Source organism: Lampetra fluviatilis, chromosome 36 (assembly GCF_964198595.1).
Source record: "Lampetra fluviatilis chromosome 36, kcLamFluv1.1, whole genome shotgun sequence".
NCBI lineage: Eukaryota > Metazoa > Chordata > Hyperoartia > Petromyzontiformes > Petromyzontidae > Lampetra > Lampetra fluviatilis.
The window spans coordinates 8,067,775-8,078,647 of NC_136310.1; the positions used below are offsets into that span (position 1 = coordinate 8,067,775).

The 10,873-nt window shown below is 49.0% G+C and overlaps 1 protein-coding gene across 5 annotated transcripts in view; it reads left to right on the forward strand.

The window, feature by feature from the left end:
* LOC144945074 (zinc finger protein 362-like) overlaps window positions 1-10,455 on the forward strand; it is a 63,630-nt gene extending 53,175 nt beyond the window's left edge. For 4 of the 5 annotated variants that reach the window (XM_078873310.1, XM_078873312.1, XM_078873315.1 and 1 more), the window contains 4 exons: window positions 1,051-1,129; window positions 1,526-1,684; window positions 3,131-3,252; window positions 4,462-10,455. In XM_078873310.1, the coding sequence (XP_078729436.1) occupies window positions 1,051-1,129; window positions 1,526-1,684; window positions 3,131-3,252; window positions 4,462-4,564 (463 nt within the window). In that variant the 3' untranslated portion in view covers window positions 4,565-10,455. Of the gene's footprint in view, window positions 1-1,050; window positions 1,130-1,525; window positions 1,685-3,130; window positions 3,353-4,461 lie in introns of those variants that run through there. The other variant, XM_078873313.1, reaches the window with a different exon arrangement.
* Window positions 10,456-10,873: the final 418 nt, after the last annotated feature.

The following is a 10,873-nucleotide window of genomic DNA, read 5'->3' on the forward strand; positions in this document are numbered from 1 at the left end:
CACCCCCAGTGGCAGCTGCTGTACCTGTGCGTCACGAGGTGACTCGGAACCTGGCCTGCATCGTGCGTTAGTCTACCAGCAAGGCGAGGCGGGCGATAGTTGCTGTTGTGTGTATCCCATTTGAGTAGTTTGTGAGGATTTTTTATTTTATTTGGCAAATTTGGGCCGTGGCACCGCCAAACAATGGCCCACACGCGCAGGGGATCTCGAATGCCCACTGTGTAGCAGACGCAGTGTACTTTACGGTTGATACTGCCACAGTGATAACCATGGCAGCCACCGGGTTAGAACTGTGAAACTCTGCAACAAGTGGCAACCGCCCGCTGCTACTGAGCTGCGTCACCGCCTAGTAGATAAACTTGATTGTCTCTCTGCACAATAATGTGTTTGCAAGTCAATCGGTCCATGGGCCCCTCCTGTTCCTTCCATTCTCTTCCCTTCTCCCTTGCAGAATCATCTGCGTCGTGCAATTCTTTCAGGGTGGAGCCGGTGTTAGTGGTTCGCGCACTGCGCTATGAACCTGCCTAAGCCGAGTTCGGTTCAAAGCCACACATCGGCAGCAAGTGATATATGACCGGACCTGCAATGACCAATGGGGGTTTGGGGGATCGCCTTTGCTTCCAGCGGTCAATTGATAGACCAAGATACACGTCACATTGTAGACTAGTGGTTGATACTCGGCTCCCAGACTTCCCTTGAAAACCCAACCCGTGCCTTCTGGGTGTGCACTGATACAAGCGACACCAATTGGTTTTGGAGTGCATCTTTAAAGTCTCTGCTGCCTTCTCAAGTGTCGTCCTCGTAACCGAGGGTTCATTCCCATGACGGATCCATTGCATCTCTTGCAGTGTTCAGCATGTTACCATGGAAAGTCCCGTTCAACTGCTCATTGTCTCTACAACCTCTTGCTCACTTCCCTTCCAGTTTTTTCTCCCGTAAATCATCGTCGTCATACCTCCAGCGGCGCCCCTCTTTGGTTGTGTCACCGCACGTGCCACCACCGTCTTGCCACCGTGTACAATTGTCTCGCGTGTCTTGTGTGCGCTGCAGAATCCACACAGGTGATCGGCCTTACAAGTGCGCTCACCCCGGCTGTGACAAGGCCTTCACCCAGCTCTCCAACCTTCAGGCAAGTTGGTGCGGTCTCAGAAATTACACGGACAACATTGGTGACGAATATCTGAACCGCTTCTGGGACTGCCCTAGCATGACTCGGCCTGAATTGAGTGCCTGGTGCCGTGTGTTGCTGGCCACCCACCCACCCTGACCTCATGTGCCGTGTCGGCCTTAATAGGCGCTCGCCAACAACGCTAGCTCATGTTAGAGGCTACGCAGCGGGACGGGGATCTTTGGCATTGTGTCAGGTTCTGTTATCGAGCGGTCACCACAGGTGTGGGAGCTGTCCCTCGAGCGTCTCGCCCTCTCTCCGTTCCCTCCTTCCACCTCCCTTCTCTCCTCCCTCGTGCCCCCCCCCACCCTGCTCTTCCGGCCCGGCCCCCCCCCCCCCGTCGCGTGGCGCGTGCAGTCCCACCAGCGGCAGCACAACAAGGACAAGCCGTACAAGTGCCCCAACTGCTACCGCGCATACACCGACTCGTCCTCGCTACAGATCCACCTGGCAACACACGCCGTCAAGCACGCCAAGGCCTACTGCTGCAACATCTGCGGCAGGGCTTACACCTCGGTCAGTGCACGCGCGCAGTTCGTCGCCGTCGCGGCGGCGGCGGAGAGGTCCGCTGTACCACGTGGCCGAGTTCTTATGTTGATGCAGAAGTAGAGGAAGTTTGGCGAGATGTTAAACTACCTCGTCTGGTCTACAGGAGGTCGTGGGGTTCGATCCTGACCCTGACGCCTGCTGCTGTATCTTTGGAGTTTGCGTGTCTCTCTCTCTCCCCGTGGTCGTGTGGATTTTTCTCTGTGCCCTCCGGTTCTTCCCTCCACATTTAGAAACGTGCGTTCAGAGTATTTGGCTGCCGTAAATTTCCACCTGTTATGCCACTACGTTGAGCTGTCATTCGTGGCAAAGGTCGCTTCTGAAAAAGAGCTCTACAGCTCAGTGGCGCCTTACCTGGTAAAATAAATATAGAGTTCGAGTTGCAGCAGCGATAGGGTGCGTGTGAATAAGATGCGGTAGGGTTGCGACGCTTGGTGCTGTTCTCGCACGTGATGGCGGCGGCGGCATCATGGTTCAAGAGCTTGGTGCCAAATTCGAGGTGTCCTGGCCCTCGACGAGAGGGCTCCGGAACCAACTAAACTATATTTTATTTTAGCAGGTAAGGCTCCACCGAGCTATATAGCCTCTGTTTTCAGAAGCGACCTGGCTACCACAAATGATAGCTCAACGAAGTGGCTTATTGCGTGGAAATCTAAAGCAGCCAAATGCTTTAAAACCCGTGTTTCTAAATGTGGAGGGAAAAACGGGGGACCCAGAGAAAAATCCACATGATCGCAGGGAGAGATACACGCAAACAGCAGGCGTCAGGGTTGGGATGAAACCCACGACCTCCTGCATACTGGGCGAGGTAGTTAACATCTCGTCACCGTGACGCCCAGGAATGGTCGACTGCGGCAAGGTTAGCGTGCTGGATTAGTTGCAACAGGGTCGGGGGTGTTACACGAGTCGCAGCAGGGTTGGTTGGTAACTTTCTTGACGAGCACCAGCATTGTTGTTTGTTGCCCATGTGTGTCGCTGTGTTCGTCACACCTTCGTTTATATTTTAGCGAGCGAGCGAGAGGCTGGTGTAACTTTTGCTGACTTGCCAGAGAGTGCATTTCCATTGGCGTTTGTGCTACATCCTCTCTGTCCCCCTCTCTCTCTCCTCTATTTTTTTCAATCTCCATCCCTCACCTCGTTGACTATCCTCACGTTTCTTATCTCTCCATCTTACATCACTCTTCTCTGATGCCCTCTTTCTTCCATTTCCTCTCTTCTCCCTCCCCCACCTCTCCCGAATTTTTGTTCCCTTTGCTCCATCCTCCCTTCCGTTCCTTCGATCTTCCTCATTCATCTGAATGCTTTAAAATGTTTTCACCTCCCTGCTCTTCTGTTCTCACCTCCCTCCCTCTCCTATAATTTGTTTCCCTGCCCGCTTCCCCCCCCCCCCCTCTCTTTCCGTGTTGGTGTCCACAGGAGACGTACCTGGTGAAGCACATGAGCAAGCACTCGGGCCTGGACCCCAGCGCCGCGTCGGGGCACCAGTCTCCGCCCCCCAACCCGGACTCCCCGCCCTGTCCTATCCGCCTGCCCATCATGTGACTCCCGCACCACCCACCTTCCTCACCTGTCTCACCTGCTCGCTCGCTCTCTCACTCTCTCGCTCAATGCCGCCCCCACCCCTGACCTCCTCCCCCCACCCACCCCTCTGTCCCCCCCCCCCACCCCAATCCAACCCACCCCAGACACGAGCCAGAGACTCGTGACAGCATCCCTCCCCTCTCCACTGACCCCCCCCCCTCCCCTCCCGGAACCCTACCCCCCCCGATCCCTCCGCTTCTCCCCTGCCGCCGCAAATGCACGCCGCGCAGATTGACTCTCTGCTTGACTTTTCTTTGCGTTGCCGTTTCATTAAAGGCCCGCCGCATGCCTTGTATCGGTAACGAACTAATGGTTACAAATAACGGTGATGATGATGATACGCTAACTGCAGCGCACACACACGTTTATCACTCGGTGCCGATTTTGTCGCGTGTTGGTCGATAAGTCTTTTTGAACGCACGTGCCACGAAAGTTACTTAAAACACAAAAAGATTCCCTTGACTCGCCGTGTGCCCCCATCACCCCTCGACCCGTTTTTTTTTATTATCACTTCGTCAAAATAATAAAGAGAAGTAAGGAGGAGCACTTTGTTGAATTGTTACCATGGATATTTGGAACATTTTGTTGTAAATCGTGCATCGGCAGCCTCCAGCGGGGGAAGGTAGCGAGTTCATAGTTTGCCAACGTTTTGAAGACAATCCCTCTCCTTACTTATTTGTACAAGTACGCTCGGGCGAACACAAACCGCCTGCTGTTAAAACAATCTATAAATATTTTGACCGTCCGTTGCATTTACTATTTTAACTATTTTATATATATATATTTCCCATCATTTCGTGCATCGGCATACGCAAGGTAATGTTGTTTGTCGTTTACCGGAAGCCCATTGGACGGTGAAGGCAGTTACGTGACCCCCCCCGCCCGCCCGCCCCCCCCCCAACCACGACATTTGTTTTAAGTTGCGTATTGAACGGCTAGGGTTGTTGAGCGTTAAAAGTCACGCAGTAGACGATCATCATTGTCGTTAAATTTGAAGGAGGGGTGGGTGGGAGACTTGATATAAATCGGGGCGGGGGGGTGGGGGAGAAATGTGTTCCAGCACAGGCATGAGACAATTATACGACATCATGTGATGAATTACCGAACCTGTCTGCTTGCCATTTTACTAATTTTTTTTTTAAACTTCCACTTTCTTTGTTTTCTAGAAAATCATGTGACTTGAATAGGAGCAACGTCAGTCATGTGAGCGACATTCACTGCAAGTCTGAGATGTGTCATGTGACGCACTCCTTTTATCACGTGATGTAAGCTTCAAGCACCCTCCCTCCCCTTCCCTTTGACCCTCGCCCCTTTACCCTCCCAGTGGTGCCCTGCCTCTAGCCCCTTAGCCTCTACCCCACGACCACTCCCACCTCCTCCTCCCCTCCTCCCACGTCTCGGCCAAACGTATTTTTCCGTAGTTCTGTCCTTCCCGGATGGACGGATACGAAACCCGCTCACCCGACGTGCGTAGGGCGCGATCGCCAGAGTGGTTGGTGGCAGTGGCGGCGGCGGGCGGACCCGAACGTTTTGCCTCTCGTCGCCGAAGACCTGCAAAAAACGAGAGGACGCTTATGCGCACACGCTTGGACTTTTACGGACGCCGAAGGCAAGACTCCTCCTCTCCCTCGCACTCTCACCGCAAACCAACCCCCCCTCCCCCCCCGAAAAAAACAACTCTACACCCCGTCGCCGCAACCGGCATCGTGTTGAAAAAAAAGACTTCGGTGAACGTGAAAACTTGAGCGCAATGTGGAGCGTAGACGCACGTGCCTGCTTGCCTGACTCGGGGTCGCGCGTTTCCGTACGGCTCGGTGTGACTTTGAAAGAAAAAAAAATGTGTGTATCGTTGTCAAAGCACGATGCGCGGCGGGAGAAATTTCGAGGCGCAAAAAAATGTTCGCGCGTCCTCGCCACTCGACTCCCACCACACTCCACTCTCCCGCCCCCCCTCCACTGTCCTTCCACCACCGAACACTTTGGGACAAGTTCACATCCTGACGGCAGCTAAAGGGAGGCCGCTGCCATCCAACGGCAGTGGCGCCCGTCAACCGGTTTTGTACATAAGTGTCGGGTGAGCAGCGCTAAGCAGTGCCCACTCCGGCAGCAAGGTTCCCACTCTTTTAAAGGTTTAACGTGAACATTACGTGGTTATAATTTTATTTTAGACATATTCTCTTCGCTTGATAACTGCCACTGTGATCAATGACAGGACGACTATAACTGTATTAACTGATGGATTCATATTTACTGTCACGTTCTCGGTTTTGGTTTTTCGCCGATAGACGACATGACCCGCTTGCCGAAGATGAGTTACGTGCCGAGTTTTTGTTTTCTCGATTCGTCGGTCCCAAGAGAAGCTACGTTTGCCACCAATCCTCTCCTCAACCGTAAAGATCGTGTCTACGCGACTTCAATGCGCACATTACGGACCCAGTGGATTCTCTTTCCCATTGCACAAGCAGCCGCTGTGAAGGTTTAGTGAAAAAAGGTGTCCCAGTTCGCTCGTTAAGTCTTGTCGGGCATGCGATGGTTTACCTATCCTTGCCCACTGGCCTGACTGTCGCCGTGATGCGCGCGACAAGAGAGAGAGACGGGTCACGCCACGGCGCGGCGAGATGTTAACTACTTCGCCTGGTATACGGGAGGTCATGGGTTCGATCACGATCCTGACGCCTGCTGTATATTTGGAGTTTGCATGTTCACCCCGTGGTTGCGTGGATTTTTTCTCCAGCTCCGCCGGTTAAACCCCCTCCATCCACATTTACAATCAACGTTTGGTTCAGATTATTTGGCTGCTATAAATTTTTGACGTGACGAATAAGCCGCTTCGTTTGAGCTGTCGCTTGCGATCGCCAGGTCGCTCCTGAAATGAGAGCGACATATAGATGAGACGTGACGGTTGAAACCGCACTTCCCCCGCCGGGACCCGTGACTCGTCCCGTGGGCCGCGATGATCACGGACGGAGGGGGGAGCGGCTTTCGTCTCAAATTGTCCACCCCCACACACGGCTTCCACCCCCCCCCCCCTAACACTCGTCCCCCATTGTCGGTACACGTGGATAAATTAAGTCGTGTGTGTGTGGAGGGGGGGGGGGCGGCAGTTTTAACATATACAAAGTATATATATATAAAACATTTCATTTTGGAACCGAGCTGAAAGGCAAAGGTGTGATTGGTTTTGGTGTTTTTACAAACATCGGTCAGCTATCGCGGTTACTTCAGAGGAAGCGGCCGACCGGTGATTTTAACTCGACCCCCCCCCCCTTGTACAATTTTGCCGTGACCCCAGTTTGTACTTTTACTACGACGGATGCAGAAACCTCTGGGTACCGAAGGCGCGCCCATCTTTTTTAAACCGAACCTTGCGTTTTACCGAAGAGGTTCATCGTTCTCGCGTGTGTTTTTTTTTCTTTTTTAACTTAACGTCACGCCGACGTTGCAACAAGAGGCAGAGAGAGAGCTTCGTTTCGTTCATGTGGAGCCGTCTTGTTTTTTTTTTGCTATATTTCTTTTTTCATTTGAGAGAAAATATCGAGTTACAACTTGTTTTTTCGATTCGGATCGAGAGCTCACATTATAATTTTTAGTGCCCGTTTTTCGATGATTAAATACTGTGCACGAATAAGCGTGCCTCGCGTATATGGAAAGGAAACAAAACGGTGATGGTGCGTGCGATGACTGTCACTTCTCAAAGTTATATTTTAGACTGAGTGGCCTTCAAAGTCAATACATACTGAGCGTTTAACGAGAAATTTGAGCAAAAGTACTCCCCCCACCCTCCTCGCTTATCTCCGACTAAAGTCGATAATTACGAATAATTTTTTGCGTTTCCATTAAGCTTTTTTTGTGCATAATTATTATGATTACAATAATATTTTTACAATAGCACTATTGGCTATACATTAGTATATTGTAAGATATGAGGTATGTAGATTATAAAACTGCATTTATACTTTAATAATCCCACTAATATGGTGTATAAGATGGTTTTGCATGGCTGTTCCTGTACATATATAAAAAAAAAAGTATATATGAAGTGAGGAAAGGGGTTGTGGTTTTTTTTACGTATCGTGTGTGTTGGCTAGAGAGAGCGAGCGAGAGAGAAAAGAAATGCCACATTGGCATGGCTATTGTGTTCAACCAATGCGTTGGTTTTCACCAGTGTGAGACTGGACAAGCCTCTATCAGTGTTGGCAGTCACACGTGCGGCACCCTCCCTTGCTTGGTCCCACCCAGCTCAACGGGCAGTGAGAGAAGGTGCGATGGGTAGCAGGAGACCTGCGCGCGTGTGTGTGTGCAGGGGTTCTCATGTCTCTCTTCCCCCGATCCCCCTCCACCCCCGCCAGCAAAAGAGGTGCTCGTTTCGTCTCGGAAGTCAGTATGACGCGTGCGTGCGTGCGCTTTTAACGTTTCCAACAAACGTTCGGGAGCAATGTGACGAGAGACGCAGAAAGTCGCTTTCGCCGGAGTAGAAACGCCTAAATGCCCGGGTGCTGAAGTTTGGTTTCGTGTTACTTTACCGTGATTTTTTCCGCTCTGCCAACCGTTATCCCGCTCCCCCGCCCCCCTTCCGCATCGTTGATGAAATCGAAGCGTGCGTGCGTGCGTCTCCTTTCACCGATCTCGCCTCGGCTAGTAGATAATCTGCGATGATTCGTCGCCGTGGGGTGGCGAGAAGCCGGTTGGGGGGAGACGAGGCCTCACGCAGACCTCACGTTAGCAGCTTCCCGAGCGGCAGGAGGGGAGGTGGGTGCGATTTATTGGGAGCGGGTTCTCCTCGTGAGCGACAACATCGATACATCCGACGTAATTTTAGGTCCTTTTTTTTTTGTATAACCATACTACTGCCTCGACAGTGCCAAATGTTTTTTTTGCCGATAAAGCGACTTCATTTATTTAGCGACAGCCTCTCTTTTGCGTCCGGTGGCGGGTGGGGGGGGGACCTTGGAGGTCGCTGGCGCCGACGACGACGAACCGAAGCGTTTTTATTCTCCGGCAAAAGGAGTCCAAATCTCGTTGCGATCTCGCGAAAGTTGAGGTGTGTTTTCTTCGATGTAAGCATGGGAGAAAGTCCCCTCGCATTCATATTACTGTATTTCTTTTATTGTGTTTCTTTTATTCCGCTGGCGTCGACAATTAAAAAAAAAATCGTCGGAAGCATTCACTCTTGAAATGTCACGCGTTTAAAAGCGTCGGATGCTGTAGTAAAACTCTCACCGCGCGCCGTTGACATCGACTCGCTAATAATGCGGCAAATTGAGCACACTTTCTTATCCAGCAGAAGTAAAAACGGGCATCCTTGAACCGTGCTTTCGATTGAAAAAGTAGGAGAGTGACTTTTTCCTGCATATTTTTACGATACTTCCCCACCACCCGCCGCTACCGCTGTTTTTTTTCCCCCCTGATTTTTTTTTATGCGGACACACGGGCTCACAGTGGACTAATGAATATAGAGAAAAAGTGTTGTTACATTGCACATAGCTCTGTACAGTATTGAGGGTAGGGGAGGGGGCGAGCTTTGAAAGAGAGCTTAAATAATGAGAAGGAAACTCCCGAACGGATTAAAAAAAAACATTCTCACTTTCTGTGAACATGTTTTTGGATCTGTGTCATTTTACAGATACAACTGTTGCAATATATATACGGAGGGGTATGCAAAGTGTTTTTTTTATTTCAAATAAAAAGACAATTTCACTAAAGTTCACTTCACTAAAAATACTGTTTTAAGAAGTTAGCAGGTAACGATTGTGCGATTTGCAGTCGTTCGGTTTTATCGATCACATTGAGAGTTACCTATTCACTTTATGGATTTTCCTAAATTATTGTTTTAAAGTACAAATTCACAAACTGCCGTGCAATTACTTCTTTTCCCGCTCAGTTTAAAACGAATTTCGAAAGAAAAATTTTCAATCACGGGAGCTAAGAACGCTCGGTCCAAATGACATTTTTTTTTTTAGTTTGAATTCTCCGGCATGTTTTTTGAGTTGTGCCGCGTGTTGTTCAATCTTGCTGTACTGGGCGTTTCACTCCCCGCTCTGGCAGCTTGTGTGATTATTTCCCAAAATGAAACTACGGGACATCACGCGCGGAACGCAACGCGGTACAACCCAACGCACGCGCACACACGCGTCGGGGGAGATCTACAGCACAATCGCGAAGAACCTACACGATATCCAACTCCTCGTTTCACGCTCGTGGTATTTTCTTTCAATCAAGAAGGGTTTGTCCTTTTCATTACGGTAATAGCTTCTATCTTCTGTTTTGTGTCCCGACAATTCTTAAATGAGCGACAGCATTTCGTTTTCGATAACAATCGTGGATGTGTTTTGCCTTATCGACTTTTCGCCGTACAGCATATCCTGGCTTTCACAGCCACGGTGAAAACCAGCGCGCGTTGTGGCACGTCCGCTGTTGACCGCGTTGAGAGAATACTTAATTTAACCCGACAGTCTCGTACAAACGTCGCAAGCCAATTTTGCGCACAATTTTAACAATCTCAAGCTTGATATGCCATCTCATTGGAAAGGTTCATAATTTTCATCGTTTTTTGTAAACGTGTTCGTATATTTCTCTTTATTTTTTTCTCTCAAGAGGTGTCTCCTTTGCAGTGCTGTATACCTGATCTATTATTATTATTATACAATGTATTATTATAATAATTTGTACTACGCTCCCGTCATTTTAATAATGCATTGACAGTATACTGTAGTTAGGGAATCAAGTTAACGTTTCTTTTTAAACAAAAATAAAAAAAATTACTATATATATAACAAGCACTTGTACAGACTTAACTGAAACATGTAAATGGGGGTTGTTTTCCTTCTAAAATAGCCACCACATGATTTTACAGAATTTCTCACTGAGACCGTTTTTAGTTGTGTCTGTCGCCCGCCGGGTCAGCGTTCGACTCACCACAGATGCTTTGTATTTTACGAAATGGGACATAAGATGGCTTTTTTTTTAAATGTACCGGACTTTAAAAAAAAAATACAAAAAGAACAAAGTTGTGTTCGCTTGTAATTGTACCTGTGACATTGTTTATATTGTATTACTATACGCGTAACATTTGCTATTTTTTGTCTCATGTATAGCATTCATTTAATGTATATAACAACAGCAAACAACTTTGTTTTGTTATACCTGTATCATTAAACATTTTAGAAACCAAAATTCCGCGTTGCAACCTTCTTGCTCATCGCCTTCTCTTTTAAACAAATAAGTATTTGTAACTGTATCCCTACTCTTTGTTTTTATTTCGGTAAAACAGTCTGCATCAGCAGCAGGCCATGCTTCCCCACCCAATGACGGACGCTTGTGTTGCGCCCGAAACGTCGTGATTTTATTTAGTTGTCATTTATTTTATTTTTTACCTACGTGACTTTACCGAAAAAACCTAAGAGTATGAATCCTTGCAGTCACGAAAGCTTCAAATCTATAATTCTATCCCTCTTGCGCCATCAGTATTGCATAACGAGATGAAGAATTAATTATCTCTCTCTACGTGTGTTGGACTTCTCTCACACCGCACGTATCCAACCGTGCTAATCGGAGGTGCAGGGGGAAGCACAACAACCT